The 19455-nt window shown below is 45.8% G+C and overlaps 2 protein-coding genes and 1 non-coding gene across 3 annotated transcripts in view; 2 read left to right on the top strand and 1 right to left on the bottom strand.

The window, feature by feature from the left end:
* Positions 1-4226, top strand: part of ppm1lb (protein phosphatase, Mg2+/Mn2+ dependent, 1Lb) — a 42458-nt gene extending 38232 nt beyond the window's left edge. The window contains exons 3-4 of the mRNA XM_027027412.3: positions 414-575; positions 2106-4226. Coding sequence (XP_026883213.1) covers positions 414-575; positions 2106-2455 — 512 coding nt within the window. The 3' untranslated portion in view covers positions 2456-4226. The remainder of the gene's footprint in view (positions 1-413; positions 576-2105) is intronic.
* A 2557-nt stretch (positions 4227-6783) lies between these two features.
* Positions 6784-17755, top strand: kpna4 (karyopherin alpha 4 (importin alpha 3)). Its single transcript, XM_035528643.2, has 17 exons — positions 6784-6966; positions 9681-9725; positions 9924-10013; positions 10185-10214; positions 10554-10606; positions 10917-11012; positions 11150-11235; positions 11806-11892; positions 12221-12390; positions 12560-12604; positions 13063-13194; positions 13496-13624; positions 14285-14389; positions 14636-14707; positions 14791-14953; positions 15172-15266; positions 15386-17755. The coding sequence occupies exons 1-17, from the start codon at positions 6898-6900 to the stop codon at positions 15482-15484; spliced, it is 1566 nt and encodes a 521-aa protein (XP_035384536.1). The 5' UTR covers positions 6784-6897; the 3' UTR covers positions 15485-17755.
* Positions 17756-18585: 830 nt separating this feature from the next.
* Positions 18586-18659, bottom strand: trnat-agu (transfer RNA threonine (anticodon AGU)). Its single transcript has one exon. It is a non-coding gene; the product is annotated as a tRNA-Thr (tRNA).
* Positions 18660-19455: the final 796 nt, after the last annotated feature.

The raw sequence follows: 19455 nt of genomic DNA, 5'->3' as shown, positions 1-19455 counted from the left end.
GCTGTGGTCCAAATGCCCAAACCTGGCTCTGGAAAAAGCAACTAATAAGCAAAAGGACAGAAAGGAGAAAGATCAGATTCAAAGGGGAAGACAAAGTGATGCTTTCAGAGGCTGAAGGATTGTCCCAGTCAGTAGATGTTCCAGAGCGGGATGTGTGCTCGGCGTGAGAGAGGGGTGCTGTTTATGTGAAGGAAAGGCACTGGCTCTGAACATGTTAAGATGCTCCATACAAAAGACACTAAGACACTGGGCTGCAGGGACTGTGTGTGTGTGTGTGTGTGTGTGTGTGTGTGTGTGTACGGATGATTTATGTAATTTCCTTTTTTGTTTGATTAGAAGGCTGTCCAGCCCAGCATCCCACGTTCCATAAGTCCTGTAATAAAACTAGCTTTCACTCTTTCTCTCTCCCTCAGGAACAACGTGCCTGGTGGCACTATTGTCTGATAAGGAACTGACTGTGGCCAATGTCGGGGACTCCAGGGGGGTGCTCTGTGATAAAGATGGTAATGCCATCCCCCTGTCACATGACCACAAGCCATACCAACTCAAGGAGCGCAAGAGGATAAAGAAAGCAGGTACGCGTCACAGAAGAAGACCTTCAGATCATGAAAACCTTCAGATCATGAGTTGCAGGCAGGAAATGCAGTAGCAGTGCAGCCTCTTGGGGTTTGCTGGTGTTTTTTGGTTTGGGGGGAACGGTCCTTTAGTGCCCCCTGCCGATAAAAGGTCGCATTACATCTATAGAATGTTAAGTACGTCTTTGCTGAGAGAGAGTTTCTCACCAGGTTTGATGTAGTTTATTCTGGATATGTTCTGCTCCTTTCAATACTATTGTCATATTTTGCTGTTCATAGGCAGGCTAGCTTGTGTATCCTTAACATTATGACCTATACTACCAATATTATTAACGTAATCCAATTCAAATATGCGGGCCTTCATTTAGTACACGACAGCGTTTAGATCTGGGACCATAAAAGTCGCTTGTCTTCACTCATGAAACCAGTTTTGAATTTGCAGTGTGGACACTGTGGCCAGGGAGTTTGGGAAGCTGATGCAGGAACACTGGGGCGGCTGCTGACCCACGTATTCTCAGCCCTTTACATACGCAGAGCAATTGTGGATCGGCCGTTCGCTAAGCTCTGGACTTCCTGCTAATGCTGGGGGTGGGACTGGGAATGTGCCAGTTGGCAACAAACACTGGGGGTCTTCTGCATTTTTTTTTTTTTTCCTTTATCGAAAAATAAAAATGTTCAAAAATGGTGAAGGATCATATCGTATTGCACTGTTCCATTTATTTCTCCAGTTTGCTAGTTGCTTTGTTTTGAAAACTCACATATCAAAGCACTTCTGCTTCATCTGACCTGCTGCTCCGTCTCGCGTGTCTCTCCAGAAAACTCTGATCCAAGGCCCAGTTCCAAGTTAAAATCTTTCTGGTGTTTGTCATTTTGTTTAACCTTCATGTGGCATTTGTACTTTTGTGTAAATTGCATTATTTAAATTTTGTAGCATATTACAGTCACCACCCAGAAATGTTGTATTAATCAGAAACCCCTCACAGAAGTATGGTTACGGACTAGACCATCTCCAGCACTGCATCGACGGGCTGGCTCTGTCCCCACAGGCAATGTTGTGAGGTGGCCTCCACTCGTCAGGTGGTTTATTACAAACTCTTGCCTTGCAGCTACACTTACTGCCCACTTCAGTAAATACATTCACTTTTACAGTTAACATTTACAGCATTTGGCAGACACTCGTATCCCAGAGCGACTCACAAAGGTGCTTTGTCGTCTACCCAGAGAATGTGTCCTAACCGGTACAGCAGGTTAGAGTTCAAGATGCTGTTGAACTAGAAAACTGCTGAAATACAGGAATCAACGCTGGTGGCCAGACGGAGTGCAGCAAGTCTGCTAAGCTCACGCGTGGTTCTCACAGACGTAGCCCCTGATACTGCCTGTCTCATGACCTCATTCGCGTGCAGTCTTCGTTAATCTGAAAGATAATAACATGTAATTGCTTTATCCGCACAGGGGCCTCAGTATTCGAGTGTATAACGAATGGTAATATCTGTGATGTGACTGTCGCAATCTCCCTCCCTTCACACTCAGGAGGATTCATCAGCTTTAATGGCTCCTGGCGTGTGCAGGGTATCCTGGCCATGTCCCGCTCACTCGGCGACTACCCGCTGAAGAACCTCAACGTGCTCATCCCCGACCCCGATGTGCTGACCTTCGACCTAGACAAGCTGCAGCCGGAGTTCATGATCCTGGCTTCGGACGGGCTGTGGGACGCCTTCAGCAACGAGGAGGCGGTGCGCTTCATCAAGGAGCGCCTCGGTGAGCCCCACTTCGGCGCCAAGAGCATTGTCCTGCAGTCCTTCTACCGCGGTTGCCCTGACAACATCACTGTCATGGTGGTCAAGTTCAAAAAAAGTACCGCCAAAACAGGCGAGCAGTGAGGCTTCGGCCCATCGTGAGAAATATGGTATCGGATTTTTTTTTAAAAATTACAAATTAATGTATGCATAGATTTAAGGTGCAAAAGGAAAAGCGTTTCATGACTATTTTTGCAGCAAGAACTGTTTCTTATTAAACTAACAGCAAATAGTATACAACCATTATAGCCCTCATTATCCTACATCATTTTAAATCTCTAGTTTTAAATAGTTCTTGAAGGAGAGAGGGAAACAAGATTTAAAAAAAATGAGCTTTTGGACCTAGTGGAATGGTGTCTAATGGTGCACTGCTCACCAGGCCAGTCCCCACGGTGCACCAGCCAGTCCATGGGTTTGTTCCAACCCAGCACGCGCTACACCTGTACCAGGTATTCAGGTGCGCTGGAATACGGGCTGGAGCAAAAATGTGGGCCGCCCCGTGAGTCCCAGGGACCGGCTTTAGTTTGGTGCCATTTCAGCAACCACAGCAGAGCCGAAGGAGGAATGTGAGGACCTGGTGCGACGGGCCACTCCCTGAAGAGTAATCGTGTTAAAAGCAGTGCTTTTGCGGTAGAATTCACTATCACCTTTTGTAGTAGCCACCATCGTTGCTGTTAGGAGAAAATCTTGTAAATCTGTTTTGGACGTTTTTATGAGGGCCTGTGTTTTCTTTCTTTCTTTTTAAAATCTCTGAGTACTTAAAACAGTTTTGCCCATTATGTCAACACAGTCCAAGAGTTTGTTTTTGTTTAATATGTCATTTTAATTTGATTTGTAGGTTTTCTCAGTACAGTGGTAGTATTGCAGGCTGAGACCTGGTCAGTCGTGGGAGTGTATAGTGCTGCACTACTCTTGCACAACTGCTTCACCGTTTTCTCACACACATTACTTGGTTCAGAGTTCTTAACGGATTGTTTTAATTGAAACGCCTTAGCACAGTGTCCTAGATTGCGAGTGTATACCGGTTTAGCCTGCTAGCCCGTATAACCTAATAGGTTTAAAATACGTACACCAAGGGAGGAGTTTAACAGACGTAATAAACATATATCCAGTAAGACGGCCTGTGACTGGACAAGAAGTCCCCATGCTGCCGTCACTGAGAATCTTTTACCATGTCATGCACTCCTGGATTTGTTCACCGACCTGTTTGCACTAGAGATGTAATGAAGGATAGAACGGGGCTGCGGCCGTCTCAGGCTGTGTGTGCGTGTGTGTGTGCGTGCGCGTGTGCGGGCCTCCTACCAGCGCAGCAGCACAAATCAAAAAACCCGACAAATGCACATGCATGTGGATAAGTCTGTGCAACCAAATTCTTCTAAAAACTAACATTGCTCCAATAGGCCTTCAAAAAAGGGGTTCCCGTTGCCTTATTTAGATTAAAACATTATAGTAGAGTTTCTTTGCTTTAAAAAAAAGATTTTACCCCTAGCCCAACATTTTGATTTTATTACATTCTGTTGCCATGCACATGAAATGTAAATATGGTATTTTGCATATTAAACTAATAAAGTTGAATGTACATATTGAATATCATTAACCTCAATACCAATAATATAAAAAGAGTAATGCATCAGACTCTGGTTTATTAATATCAGAAGAGATTTAATAGTTGATAGTCTTTTTATGTGAGTTTTTTGGTTGTATATTCCTCCAGAATACAGTACGTGTTATATAATGTTTGTGGCGCTTGTGTTTGTTTTGTTGAATTAATGAAATATTAAAAAGAAAATTCTGTGAATTTAAAGAAAAAAGAAAACATAAAAATGTGACAATAAAAAGTGCATTAAAATGAGAATTTGTCTGTGTGTTCATAAAATACATCTGCTGTTTTAGTGTAGAATCCATCCAATTAAATGTAGAAAACTGCCAAAGGTTTTAACTGCCAAAGGTTATATTTTAGAGATGATCCCGTTTTACAGAGAAGGAAAATTATTCAAATCTTACGATGAATGTTTTTGACCCAACGGTATATAAGGGTGCCAGGAGTTTTAGCATGCTAAAAGGATATTGTCCAGGTTGTTAATGGCTGTGAACTCTCGATAGAGACGTAGTTTAGTGTCTGCAGATTGTTTTGAGGCTAAACATCTTGTTGCTGGGCAGCGAGATCTATATGCAGTGCGTTTTGAACTATAAATCATCCTGCGTGACGTTTTATTGTACACATCACCAAAGATGAATCACTTCTGTCCGAGTGCTATGCCCGTGACATTAATCACACTGTTCATGCTTACAGTTTAGTGATATGCTTACTGATTTAAAAGGAGGACTGTATAATGTGGAACATTCTTTCACTTTCCCCACATCTAGGGAAGAGTCCAGCCAAGAGAATGCTCAAGTTTTGATGATAATATCAGATGGGACTTGAGTCAGTTCACGAAAATATCTGATATTAGATGACCTCATTGGCCCGATATTATCACTTGAAAGCACGCTAACTGGAACGTGGGTGCAGCCCGACAGTGAAGGAACCCCCGGTGGCCAGCGGCTTGCGACAGGTATGCCGTTGAATGCTGTGTGAAACTCGAGTCCCATGCTGTTTCTCCATGGCAGCACTCCTCCCTGATTGGTTGCAGCTGAGGAACCGTTCCCTGAAGCAGCCGGTTCCCCGTGTCCTGTACTTTGACCTCTTTCCCTTGCTCGCTGTTTTATCCGCGCAGTATAAAAGACTCCTTCGGCTCCGGCGCTTCCCCACTGCGCTCAGGAGAGGCAGCCGACGGTCCGAGGAGAGTCCTGACTTGTCAGAGGCTTGGATTCCGAAGCTCAGCCTCCACGGGTCTGATAATTCCACCCTGCTCTACAAGTAGAAGTATAACAGCTGTGGTGACCGTTCCCACCATGGACTCCAACGTGGAGACCTGAGAAAAGGGCTGGGTGCTTACTGTGACAGAAGAGTCCCATGCCAGATGAGGGCCCACTGGATGCACTGCTGCCAGGACACGGCCGGGCTGGTGTTTGTGGTGGACTTCCAGGACAGGGCAGCAAGCCAATGCCAGACTGGAACTGGACTGGTACGTCCTGGAGAATGAATGCCTGAAAAACCTGCCGCTCATGCTGGCCAATAAACAAGACCTACCGGGCGTGTTGAGCAGCAAGGATCCCCGCACTGCACTCAGACCCCACACTGTTGGGGCCACTCAGACCCACAGTGCTGGGGCTTCATGGTTTTAAGCACCATTTAGCATGTGCCAACCGTGCAGAGATTCATTCATAGAAGAAGAAACAATTTATCTTTTTTGTTCTCTTTCGTGCAAATGTTTGCTATACTATAGAGTTTGTCCACTTGCAGAATATCGTGGCACCTTAATCAGGAGTGCCCAGTAATCAGATTTCACAGCTGTTTGTGTGGTAGGTCCTGGGCTTGTGCCGTGCTAGGGCTTAACGTATCGCCATGCCTGCGTTTCAGTTGCTCTCTGAACTGGATAGTAGGTGGCAGGAGGATCTTTTTCATGTGTGTGAAAGCATATCAACCATTCTGTGTGGATGTAAGGATATGTGAAACTACTTGCTGTTTAATTACAGACACAGAATTAACTACAAATGATGCCCAAACAGTCTATCAACTCTGGCAAAAGTAATTAATTTCCTTAAAGTTTTAAAATGATTTTGTGTAGCTCAGCTGTAAAATATCACTAAAGACCTTTGCATTAATGAAGAGAAGAGGGTTTTCACTCCGTTTTCGCCGAATGCAGGATGTAACTGCAGAACTCAAGGCACATTTATAATCGCTATGGAAGCCAGAAAATATGATAGCTTCAGCTTACTGAAAACTGTTCCAAGGAAATATGGCAACCAGAAATCGAAAGACCTAATTCACAAGTGGGAAACTTGTGACACCTGTCACATTCAAAAATGTGACAGGTAATCAAAGATAAGATTTAGCCTATTTTAGAAATAAAGGTCTTCATTTAATCTCTTAAACGCTTCCATACATGTCTTCTAATAAACAGGAGCATGCTAACAATCGTACTGGAGTTTATGACTTGATAAATGAATTGAAATATTGATGACATATCAAAAATCAATACCTGGAGTTAATAATAACCCCTCGATTGTGGCATTATGTAACAACTGACACACTTCAAGTTCAGGGTCCACTTCTCTCCCTACCACACTTCAGTGAGACATTAGATTATTCAAGTTTGTCTGGATATTTTTTGTCCGTTTTCTTAGAGGCCGAATACTAAAATGTTAACCTTTTATCAGGGGTTTTGCCATCCTCAGATAGAGCAGACAACATGCAGGAGTCAGATCAACAGTGTAATGAGACACCACCCGGGCGCGAGTCTGCGCCCACACCACCGGCATTCCCAGCATGCAACGCGGGTATTCGTAGCCAAAAAAAAAAAAAAAAAAAAAAAAAAAAAAAAAAACAGTCCGGTGGCTAACTGCACGAGCTGTGCGGAGGGTACGCGAGACGAAATCCGAGCTCGGTTTTCATTTGAACACGTTTTCACACACTCGCAAACATGAATGACAACGAGAAGCTGGACAACCAGAGGCTGAAAAACTTTAAAAACAAAGGACGCGATTTGGAGGTGAGTGGGCGCGCTCCGTTTTCTCACCGTCTGTGACGTCGTTTACATTTCACGGGCTTTCGCGTGCAACACGGTCCCCTCGCGCGCTCTAACGGGTCGAGCCTCACGCAGACAAATGTCACCGGACACGCACATTCCGGCTTGGCGAGCTGGGTGTCTCCACCGACCGCCTGCCTCGCGTGAATCGGCCGAGGCTCGCTGCCTAGCATGCTGGCTAGCCGTGCCCTTCCCTTCACGCCCCGCGCGCTCGGTAGCTCGCGAGCTCCGCGCGGCGCGCGTCTCAAGCGGCTCGCGCGGTCGAAGACTTTTCACCGCCCGAGCCGGCCTCCGTTAACGGTGTGAGGACCGAAGTAACGAATCGCCGAAAACGTCCGTCTTCACGCGTGAGTGATGGCGCGTGTGAGCCGGGCCGTTTTGTCTCGCGCTAGCTTAGCTTAGCCAGCTAGCATCGCACATTCTCTGGCCTAGACTCAGGATGGCTAACGCTAGCTGGGCTAGCTAACGCCCTGTAGCTTAGTCAGTTTTAAATCCACATTACGACACGTTGCTACACAGCTGGCTAGATAACTAGCAAATAAATAACCAGATAGTAAAACAAAAATCAATAAACCTCAATGGGACATCTCGCCTTGTCCTCGTTTGTCGATCAACGCCTCGTCAGGCCGGTCGACCAGCTCACCTCAGCTCGGTTAGCTAGGCTAGCTGGTTAAGTCGTTAGAGCTGGTGTACATGTAGACATTGGTTATGTCTTTGTACCACAGCTAACCAGCAGACCCAGCTAACCTGCGTTTAAAACAAAAACCTCTTTTGGGCTGTTTATGCACCAAAATGCGAACGATACTGGCCACCGAATGATGGACGTGTTTTCAACAGGCCTTTAATGACTCACAGGCTGTGCTTGTACGGGTCTGGCTAATGCTAAATCTAGACAGTTCTGCAAGGTGGGTTTGAAATTTGCTCAACATGACATTTGCTGCTAATGATCAGTTGTCTTAGTATTGGCAGTAATTCACAGGGTTTAGCTAGTTGTTAATATAGATGATGATGGCTTAAGCGGATCTCTGAGGCCAACATACTGACTTAATAAATCATTCTTCTTTTTTGAGACGATGAGCTCTGTTACCCCGGTTTAACGTGGCTCCTTGCTCCAAAACGGGTCTGTAAGCCTTCATAAAGAAAACGAATTAACGACACAGCACTGCTCCGATTATTAAAAAGATCAAAGCGTCAAAAACGTCGCATCCAGCATTTTTAAAGATTTTCAATATTAGGCGCACATAAACCATCTCGCTGTGCACGTTTCCTGTCATTTGTTTTAAGGTTCTTGACCATTTAATTATAATTAATGTTTCCCAGTACTACTTCAGAGCTTACTTATCCTTTTAATTAAACGGCTTAAACGAGTTAAACGGCTCAGTGATGCACTTGTAACTTGCCTGCCATAGAGTGGTGAATGCTTCTTTCACCTTGTCTTCTTATGACATCATTATGTGAATCGTGATTTTAGAGTAGGGGGCAAGGCAGAATGGATGTGTGTGTGTGTTGATCACTTTGGTGTGATGCAGTGGATCAGGCTAACATTCCTTAGACGCCTGGCTTGTTTTCAAAACACAAACGGATGTTCCCAGCTTCTCTTCCTGGGGCATGAGCTCACATGTTTCTCTACTCCTGTCTCGACATAGCAATAACGTGTGATTAGTTGACCTATTATCCTATGCTAGATTTATACAAATTCATGAATATTGTGGTTGTAAAGAAATGTCATTGGTACTATATAAAGTCTTGGAATATATCTGATTGTTTCTGGGATTTTTAAATTGTACAGGATATTACATTGGAGAAATTAAGATCTTACTAAACAGGGTTTAAACAAAAATGTATCTAAAATGGCATTGTATAAAACATTTTTACCAGCCTACATAGTTGTGTGAATTTTACAGCTTTTGTAATGGTTTCCCCTGAACATTTTGCTTGTTTGTTTCTAGTTTACTTTTATCATTTATACATTTTCATTATGTATTGGTGTCCAGTCAAGGTTGCGATTGGCTGAGCTTGACTGAATTTTGCAGAGCTTGTTAGATTGTTGTAATATCACATACTCCAGTCTAATGTAATTTATATTAGGTGCATTTATGAAACACTGTCTTAAACCTCTGAAGATTTTCAGTATTAAGGTCAAAAGCAAACACTGACTTTAAAAGTTTTATATATATTTTTTTAAAATAAAATTTGCCACAGGCTTTCATAGAAGAACTGGGTGTACTTGGTAAATGAATTCATCGCGTAGATGTACCATCTGTTTTTTAGGCATCTTCAGAGCCAAGTCTTGGTGGATAGTGATCATCCCAGAACGTGTTATGTTTCATGTCTGGGTTTGGACTGCCAGAATATGCTGGAAGTGGCTTAGCAGACGTAGCCCTGTTTGCTGACCTCGCAGCTGATTTACTCTTCGTGCTCTTTACACTCTGCCCTGTGCACACAGCTCTTTTCCTCTGAAATCTGCAGTCCTTATTGGTACTGGCCCGTAATGGGTCCGTTGCTTTTCCCTTGCTGCTATAAAAGAGGCCCGGTCAGAAGTCTTCCTGCTGTTGCCCAATTCCTTATTTTTTTTAATTTATATATATATATATTAGTTTGTGTGTGTATAATATAATGTCCAACAGCATCTCTGACTTGCCATCCTTCTTACCCCTTTATTCTGTTCTCTTCCACAGACAATGAGAAGGCAGAGGACTGAGGTGGTGGTCGAACTGAGAAAGGTCCCATTTTCTATTATTTGTTATTCCAAAATTGTCCACTGGTGTTTTATATTTACCAACCTCCTCGAGAGGAACAATATACATTGTTACCCATAAATCAAGCACATAAGGTGATGAAACAGCTGGTCATGTACAGGCCAGCTTTATAGCCTGGCAGTGACCCTGAGCCCGCATCTTTGTGCATGCGATTTCTCTCAGAATAAACGGGACGAGCACCTCCTGAAGAGGAGGAATGTGCCAAACGAGGACATCTGCGATGACTCGGATGTCGACGGAGACTTCCGAACAGTAAGAGCTGCTTGTGCTTCCCTCCCTTTGTGCATCATCTTTCTATATGCAAATGTCTGAGAACAGAGCTTCCGTTTGTCTCACCGTTAATTGACCCAAGCCCGGTGAACTGGGAGGGAGTCACTGTGTTGCTGTAATATTACTGTTTTGTGCTCTTTTTTTTCCTCTCAGCAAAACACCTCTTTGGAAGCAATAGTCCAAGTAAGTATAATTGTTTTTGCTCAAACCTCACAGTTTTAATATAGTAATAGTATAAAATGATACCCCCAAAAAAGTGTCCACAATATTATTGCAATAGCCAGGTTAATCTGACACGTTAGGGTGTGTCTTCCTGCCGTGACACACGTGGTACACAAACATCGACCTTCTTTAGCTGAAGGGAAGGATCGGGTGCTTGGCTGTGGTGCCGTTTTAACTGGTGATGCTGGCGAACGTGAGGAGCAGTTGTGATGGTGTCTAGAATAACCGTGCAGTGCCCCTCTGGCACCTGTGTGCATCGTCTTGTGTTCCTGATGCCATTTCTGTTGTTTTCATGTGCAGAACGCTACCAGCGACAACCAGGGCATACAGCTGAGCGCAGTTCAAGCTGCCAGGTAAGCTCCGCCCGCCTGGGGTCTGTTGCCATGCCGACCAAAACTCGGCTGTTCTGCACAGAACTTTGTACAATAGTAGGTTGCTTAATCCTTCTCGGATACTTGCGCGCACGTGTGTGTGTGTGTGTCTGTGTGTGTGATATGAGCCTGGCAGTGTTGTGAAACAGCACAGATGATGGTGGTGATGATGCGGTTTGTATTTCTCTAGGCGTGATCGTGCGTTGATGGTACACTTCAGTAATGAAGCTCAGCTCTGTGACTGTGTGCGTTTGCGACGTTTCAAAAATGCGTCTTCACATTCCCTTTGCAGGAAACTGCTATCAAGCGATCGCAACCCTCCAATAGATGACCTGATAAAGTCCGGCATTCTGCCCATTCTAGTGCACTGCCTGGACAGAGACGACAAGTGAGCCTCCCTGCCTTGCTTCCCTTCCTTTCTGGAGTGCTCTTTTGTTTTTGTTTGTGTGTGTGTTCGTGATCTTGGTTGGCGTGTTTGAGTTGTGCTCATTGCTCTCGTTTTGTTTTGTTTTTTTTGCCTCGAAGCCCCTCACTCCAGTTCGAGGCAGCCTGGGCTCTGACGAACATCGCCTCAGGAACCTCTGAGCAGACGCAGGCTGTCGTACAGTCCAGTAAGTCTGCATGTTTGAATGCCTGGCAACGGTCGCCGTATGCTGCATGGAGCCTGGCATGTAAGGGAGGGAAATGGAGGTCAGGTTCAAGTACTTGTAGTATGAGTTCCTTAACTAAAGCTGGGGGTGGGGTGGGGGGTGGGGTTCTCAAAAGTATGAGGTCAAGGCATTCAGAGGGTGCCGACAAACCCTTGACTGGCTTGGTGCCAGCTAGCCTGATTTAAAATGTGTTGGAGCTAGGTTCCGTGTTTTTAGCAGGAGGGCGGTCCGCCTGTCGGAGAGCGAATGTTGGGGTGAATAGCCACTGGATGCATGTCTGTTACGTTGGATCGCCTTGTCAGCAGCAAGCTAAAGTTCAGAGCAAGCAACCAGACTTGAGGGCGGCCGGCGTGCGGTGAGAGTGTAGGCCCCTCTGGCCACTTCAGGAAGAGCACGTAGCCATCCCAGAGCCAGCCTGAAGATGATGAGTCATCGCAGTCAGAGGCAGAAATGTCTGAGTCATGCTGTCTTTAATCATTGTTTGTGTGTGTGTGTGTGTGTGTGTGTGTGTGTGTGTGTGTGTGTGTATAGATGCAGTTCCCCTGTTCCTGAGGCTGCTTCACTCTCCCCACCAGAATGTGTGTGAGCAGGCTGTGTGGGCTTTGGGTAATATCATCGGTGAGTTGCTTGACCTACAGCTGCGTTTCTGATCTCTTGGGCCCTGAGGCTGCCAGCTGCCTCAAGTCTTTCCGAAACGAGACACTGCTGTGTCCACTTCAGTTTCAGGAGAAGCATGCCATATTTTGGTTCTCATACTACCAGAGAAAGAGTGCTTCCTTTTGACATCAGCTTCATTTGGCATTACTTTCTACCAGAATGATTTTGCCCACATCTACCTAAGAGCAGTGTTAAAATTAATTGTCATTCATTCAACAATGAATCTTGAGCCCCAGGACCATTAACCCCCAGGTTAGTTGCTGAGGGTGGCACTGTTTTGCTCTGGCAGGCGACGGGCCCCAGTGCAGGGACTACGTGATCAGCCTGGGCGTGGTCAAGCCTCTCCTGTCCTTCATCAGCCCCTCCATCCCCATTACCTTCCTCCGCAACGTCACCTGGGTCATGGTCAACCTGTGCCGCCACAAGGACCCACCCCCTCCCATGGAGACCATCCAGGAGGTGTGTGTGCTCGCCAGTAGCCAGTGATGTGTGTCTGGTAGAGCATGTTCTTAACAAAGGTTTTGTAATCAGATGGATTAAAGGTTAGCCTTGTGTGAGTGACTAAGTGAAGATGCAAATTCATATTCCTTGTTAAAACATTTTTAAAAACATTTCTCTCCCCACACAGATTCTTCCTGCTCTGTGTGTCTTGATTCACCACACGGATGTGAATGTGAGTCTCGTCCCGCTGTGTTTACAGAACCGTGCACACGTACCCTGATGTCCTGCAGGCCATAATGACACCAGCTCCTCTCTTGCGAATGCATGCGTGTGCGAGTGAAGTGTCTTGGCCTGTGTGTTGTATGTCTGTTTTTGTGAGGAGTGGGCGTGTCTGTGTGCTATGGTTTTATTAGGAGTGGGCAGGTCTGTGTTGTTGTTTTGTGTGTGTGTCGTCTCCCCCCCCCCGTGTTTTATTAGTGAGGTGTTGGCAGGTGTGTATATCTCTCTCTCTCTCTCTCTCTCTCTCTCTCTCTCTCTCTCTCTCTCTGTGTGTGTGTGTGATTAGTGAGGTGTGAGCAGGTCTCCCCCCCACCCCTCCCCCGTGTGTGATTAGTGAGGCGTTGGCAGGGCTGTGTCTGGTATGGCTCCGTGAGCCGAGAGTGAGTTAGGTTGTGTGTTGTGTCTGGGCAGATCCTGGTGGACACAGTGTGGGCTCTGTCCTACCTGACTGACGCTGGCAACGAACAGATCCAGATGGTCATCGACTCTGGCATCGTCCCTCATCTGGTCCCTCTCCTCAGCCACCAGGAGGTCAAAGTTCAGGTAGGCTGCCGTCATATGACGTGACTGTTTGGGCACGACGGCAACACCAAAGCCATGGGTTCCATTCCCAGTTGGACTGATGACAAATGCTAAAAATGTGATATCAGATTACATTATTCATCCAGCTGATGCTTTGCTGATCGGTGTTCATGAAAATAGACTCCTGTTGGGTCAAACAGGAAGTGAATAAACCATTGATTTCAGGAACTTAAATAAAAAGCCCCACGTTGACACGACCACACGTTTATCGTGGCGTTCAGAAGGACATAGCGAGTGTTCCACGTTGTTGCTTACCCCACAGACGGCGGCACTCCGGGCCGTGGGCAATATCGTAACCGGCACAGACGAGCAGACGCAGGTGGTGCTAAACTGCGACGCTCTGAGCCACTTCCCATCCCTGCTTACACACCCCAAGGAAAAGATCAATAAGGTACATGCTCTGGGCGACTGCTGTTCACAGGTTGTGTCAACAGATGCTAAGGGCTTTGGGAGTGGTGTGTGTGTGTGTGTGGTGCTGCAGGCTTGCTGCGGGACGTGCTGGACATGATGACAGGCTCGGTGCTCGTCTGGGTGACGTGTGAATGTCTTTTAGTGTGTTCATTTAGGGCTCAGGAGACATTCCACGTCCTGGATGAAAATGTGTCAGCAAAGCTTAGATACAGACTTCTGTTGGGGATAGCTTGAGATTTCACTATGAGAATATGGTTAGAGACTCTGTGTGTGTGTGTGTGTGTGTGTGTGTGTGTGTGTGTGTGTGTGTGTGTGTGTGTGTGTGTGTGTGTGTGTGTGGTAATTGTCTAGCTGGTGGAAAGGGGGTGCTACAGACCACTGTGTCGGTGCAGAAAAAGGAGTGCATCTGAGGCCCGTCACTCAAACAGAGGCATCTCTGTGATTGGGCAGATGATTAAAGCCTCGGAACCTCCCCCTTTCCTCAGCCCTCCCAGCGTCTCGGCCCGGGGCCTGTGGCTCGTCCCACGGCTCCGGGGGGTCTGATCCAGCACAGTCTCTGCAGCGGCCTTCCCGGACACACTCCACGCCCCCGGCGCTGTAACCATGCTCACCAGGCCACTGCACTGTGTCTGTTCCACAGGAGGCGGTGTGGTTCCTGTCGAACATTACGGCGGGGAACCAGCAGCAGGTCCAGGCCGTTATTGACGCCAGCCTAGTGCCGATGATCGTACTGTTGCTTGACAAGGTGCCGTGTTCTCATCCTTCGTTATTGAAAGGTTCCTCTGTAAACGGGCCACTTTAAAGGACCCTGGCATAAAAAAGGGTGAAGTTGCCGATGTGAATGTTGCTGATGGATTCCCCAGACTGACCCGGTCTGCGTTGATGCGACCGAGCCCAGGACAGCTGTTTGCCAAAAGTGTCTGCTTGTCGTTAGTTTGACTCCAGGTTGACGTGACCTTTTAAAGGCGTAATTGGTGGTGTGCTGTTACAGGGAGACTTTGGAACCCAGAAGGAGGCTGCATGGGCCATTAGCAACCTGACTATAAGTGGCCGAAAAGACCAGGTGAGAGCACTGCCCCCCTCGCCCCGGCGCAGGTCAATACCCTGTGCTGAGCGTGGGTAACCACTGCCGTGTTTGTCCTCTAGGTGGCGTATCTGATCCAGCAGCAGGTGATCCCGCCCTTCTGCAACCTGCTGACGGTGAAGGACGCTCAGGTGGTACAGGTGGTCTTGGACGGGCTGAGCAATATCCTCAAAATGGCAGACGATGAGGCAGAGACCATCGCCAACCTGATAGAGGAGTGCGGAGGTGAGGAATGGCCGGCCCGTCCCCCCTCACCCCACCGGCCTTGCTCCTGCTCGGGAAAATCCAGTGGTCCCAGTATAAACAGCTGGTTAACAGTAGGGCTCGGGGGGGACTTATGAGAGATTATGGGAGGGAAAAGTGTGGGGTAGTTTTACTTGGTGTATGCAACACCTGGATTATTGGGGGGGTGAGAGCAGCTGCTGACGTTTCACTCTCCTCAGGTTTGGAGAAGATAGAACAGCTACAGAACCACGAGAACGAGGACATTTACAAACTGGCTTATGAGATCATCGATCAGTTCTTCTCCTCGGATGACGTGAGGGTTTTTTTTCCTCCTCTTGCTGATTCGAATAGTGCAGTGCTTTGAGATGTGTTCGGGATTAAAGAGTTGCGAAGGTGGGATGGGAGCGGGCTAACACCACCGTCTCTTCTCAGATCGACGAGGACTCGACCCTGGTCCCGGAGGCCATCCAAGGCGGGACGTACGGGTTCAACTCGTCAGCCAACGTGCCAGCCGAGGGATTCCAGTTCTAGAAGGGCGACGGGGAAAATCCGGAGATTGGTTTGCGATGCAGCACTCTGTTCAACATATAAACAAAAAAAATTAATTAGGAGAGCAAGAAAGGAGCGCGCGCGAGTGTGAGAGATTCGATCCATTGTGCTTGGCTCATGGGATCCATGGCTGCATCTAATCTGAGAGAGAGATTGTGTGGGCTTCGTTTGGAGTCCGGGGGAGATCGGGTCCAAATGAGGTCTGTGATGGCGAGTGAGTGCGAGTGAGTGGCTGCTGTATGTTGCGAAACACGACCATCCACACCGAGTGTGTTCAGAGAACATTTTCGTGGACCTTCACAAAACATTGCGATGCGTCTACCAGACGTACAAGATGAGCAGAACCATTAAAAGAACAAAGATGTCTGACCACATGGAAAACCAAGACACAAGAAACAACCGCAACCTCTGAACAAGAATACACACAAACGACAACACAAATTAACAATAATGCTGAATCCCGTCCCAGGTGAGAGGTTGTGATCCGCGGGGGGAGGATGTGGGGGGGGGGGGCGCTCCCTCTACATCGGGCCACGCTGTGAGAGGTGCGTGTGAGTGGGCCGTTCTGCGTGTGAATGTCTGGACTCCGCGCCGTGGAGACGCGGAGCTTTTGAGCGCAAGGGCCTCGTCTCTCGGCCCCGCCACGGTCCCCACGGAGACCCCCGGGTGCCACCGGCCTCGGACCGTGCTACGTGTGCAAGTGAGCGGACGAATGGGGCCGTGGGTGTGTGTGAGGGAGAGGGAGAGAATGTGTGCGCGCGCGTGTGTGTGTGTGTGTGTGTGTGTGTGTGTGTGTGTGTGTGTGTGTGTGTGTGGAGGAGCTGAATGTGGAGAAGTCACCATTGAAATACTGAAAGGAGTATTAAGGAAATTTACAACTGTCTTGGTGGGAGGGGCTACAAAAAAGAAACAAACAAACAGCCTGGAAGGAGCGGCTAATCGAATAGGAAAAATCTTCAAAAAATAACGTAACCAACCTTTTGACTTTTTTTATTTTCTTTTTCTTTTTTTAGTAACTGTTCAGAAGTAAAACACTGGACTCTGGGGTCAGCAGCAGGTCGTCCTGTAAACGATCCACTCTGGAGCTTTTGGTATTTGCTTTTAAGTCTCCAGTGTTTTTATTTTATTTTAGCTTCGTTATATTTTCTGTGCTTGTGTAGAACTGAGCAGTTGAACCCCCACCTTCCCCAGTTATATGCACCACTGTAGTTTCACCTTTTCTTAAAAAAGGTCGGTTTGAAGCTGTCAGATTACCTGCACAGAGCAAATAATCTCTCATCTGCTTCAGCAGGTTTTCTTTGCGCTTTTTCTTCGCTTTTTTTTTTTTTTTTTTTCTTGAACTTTCTGCGCTGTTGCCATAGCTTTGAGCTTTCCGACCATCACATGGGAGAGAGAGCCATTTTGCGTGATGTCATCAAATCCAGGCTTGGCATGTACCAATCTGCAGCATAGTTTTAGGGAGTTTTAGTTTTGTTGGGTATGTGTACACATTGTAACGTCTCCCCATGCCCCCTTTTATTAGTAAACTGCTGTTTTAAATGTTGCGTCTCTACTCCCCTTGCCCCCTCAACATGGTACCTTCCTGATTCACAGTATAAATCATTTTGTGAATGCACTGAGGAGAGCCTAATGTTGTACATCGGGGTGCAGAGATTTGATGGACTTGCCAGCATCCTTAATGATATGCATAATACAACACACAATACAATCCTAATATTTAAAAAATATTTAAAAACGTAGATAGGATGGCCATACTTAATGTTGAGCCACATTAGGGGAGCAAGATCCTTCACAGTAGTTTCAATGATTTGAAATAATGTGCCTCTTATTTTGGGGTGTTCCTGTTATTGGGAGAAACGTTTTCATAGTGTAATGCTCCACCTCCCTCAAGTCTCTGGTGCCTCACACTGTTGTGTGGTGCCTTCTTTCTACAGCACAAAAAAGGAGACCGAGAAAACAACACAAACATGCATGACTAAAAGTGCTGTTCTTGAGTACGTCCTACTGTCCTCATGTCCCACTAGTTCCTTTTCCCCTTTTTCTTTTTGCGTTGAAATTGAGACACTGTAGAGATGGATTACTCTGTGGTCATAGCTTTCTGTTGGACATAGGGTATATTTGCAGCATTCCTTGTTAGCAGAGATGTGGTTTCAAAGAATGAGGGCAAAAGAATTGGGAATTAGATGGTATTCTTAACCTGTTAAACATGGGCAACAGGCTAAGTTTTGTTGTTGAATAAATATTGAAACCATACTAATTTGTGTAATTGTGCTTTTCCCCCCCCCCCCCTCTTGTCTCTTGTTAAGGGTTTGAGTAGTGCATACACTTAATTTGTTGCAGAAGAAAATTAACATTAATACTAAATACACCTGTATTTAATAGACAAGTTCTCGGTACTCCTCTACTTAGCCCAATGTTTACAAAGTAACGCCTACCCTGAAAACTTCCTCCAAAGGGCTAGATGACACACAAAGTAGGAGAAACCCTGACCTAATCCCAGGCAAAGACAGTATTTTAATTAGAAGCTTGTTTCATTGACTTTATTTTTGTATGAAACATTGTGTTCTTGAGTGCTTGAGCACTAAAGGTATCTCGGGCCCTTGATGTGGTCACCTGACCAACTGGCCACAAGTTAGGGAGGGATGTTTTAATAGGAACACCAAGAGGACAAACCTGTATCTTCAGAATAAAGTAGTAATATTTACTTTTTTTCCCCTCCATTTAAACCCATTATATGGAAAAAGATGCATGAATGTGGTTTAATAGGAACATGAAATGTTTTTATGAAATTATTGATCATACCTAGTTTATACTAACAAAAATGTTGAAACTTTTAATGGGTTTAAGTGGAGATGAAAGCTTAATGTAAATATTATAGCTTTATTCTTAGAATACATCTTCACCACTGAATAGTTTGGTGTTCCCATTATGGTTTTAGTAAAGCCTTGTTATTAGACTTCTTTCCATTGCATTTATGACTGGACTGCATTTCATTGTGCAAATCTGCATCGTGTTGAGCTGCTACAGATCCAACGTGTTGCTTTAGGAAAAGCAACACAAACAGGGTTTGGGCATATCACCAGAGGCACTACTGGGATTCGAACCCAGGATCTCCTGTTTACTAGACAGGCGCTTTAACCATCTAAGCCACAGTGCCATTATTTTTAAACTAAAAATAAAAATTTAACGTATATTAATATATTTAATAAGGTTTAACAACAGCATATGTAATTCTGGACTGAGACAGACCAAACTTCTCACTGCGCTTTGAGAATCATGATGAGATGAATGAGAATCATTTGTAGCAATACAATCAATCACATTACGTGCAAATGTGTTGTTCATCTTGCGTGACGGATATTTATGACCAGTGAATTTGATCCTTTGCAATAGGAATTCCGTATTGCACAGAGCCTCCTGCCCTAATCCCAGAGTTATAACCCGTTAGAGTTATAACCCTCCAGAGTTATAGCTCTCTAGAGTTATAACCCTCTAGTTATAACTTTTCAGTTATAACCCTCTAGAGTTATAGCCCTCGAGTTATAACTCTAGTTATAGACCTCCAGTTATAGCCCTCCAGGGTTATAACCCTCTAGTTGTAACCCTCTATATATAACCCTACAGAGTTATAACTCTAGTTATAACCCTCCAGAGCTATAGCCCTCTAGAGTTATAGCCCTCTAGTTATAACCCTCCAGTAGTTATAGCCCTCTAGAGTTATAACCCTCTAGAGTTATAACCCTCCAGAATTATAACTCTCTAGTTATAACCCTCTAGAGTTATAGCCATCTAGAGTTATAACGCTAGTTCTAGCCCTCTAGAGTTATAACCCTCTAGTTATAACCCTCCAGAGTTATAGCCCTCCAGAGTTATAACTCTCTAGTTACAGCCCTCTAGAGTTATAACTTTCTAGTTATAACCCTTCAGAGTTATAACTCTCTAGTTATAGCCCT

This window comes from Electrophorus electricus, chromosome 11 (genome assembly GCF_041902795.1).
Source record: "Electrophorus electricus isolate QZ-2024a chromosome 11, ASM4190279v1, whole genome shotgun sequence".
Lineage (NCBI taxonomy): Eukaryota > Metazoa > Chordata > Actinopteri > Gymnotiformes > Gymnotidae > Electrophorus > Electrophorus electricus.
This window is presented reverse-complemented; position numbering and strand designations above follow the sequence as displayed.

Bases quoted from the DNA above. Each gene is read 5' to 3' on its own strand.
- kpna4 (XM_035528643.2), top strand. From the start codon at position 6,898: ATGAATGACAACGAGAAGCTGGACAACCAGAGGCTGAAAAACTTTAAA. The intron at 13,625-14,284 runs GTACATGCTCTG...TCTGTTCCACAG, and splicing joins CCAAGGAAAAGATCAATAAG to GAGGCGGTGTGGTTCCTGTC. The intron at 14,708-14,790 runs GTGAGAGCACTG...TTTGTCCTCTAG, and splicing joins TAAGTGGCCGAAAAGACCAG to GTGGCGTATCTGATCCAGCA.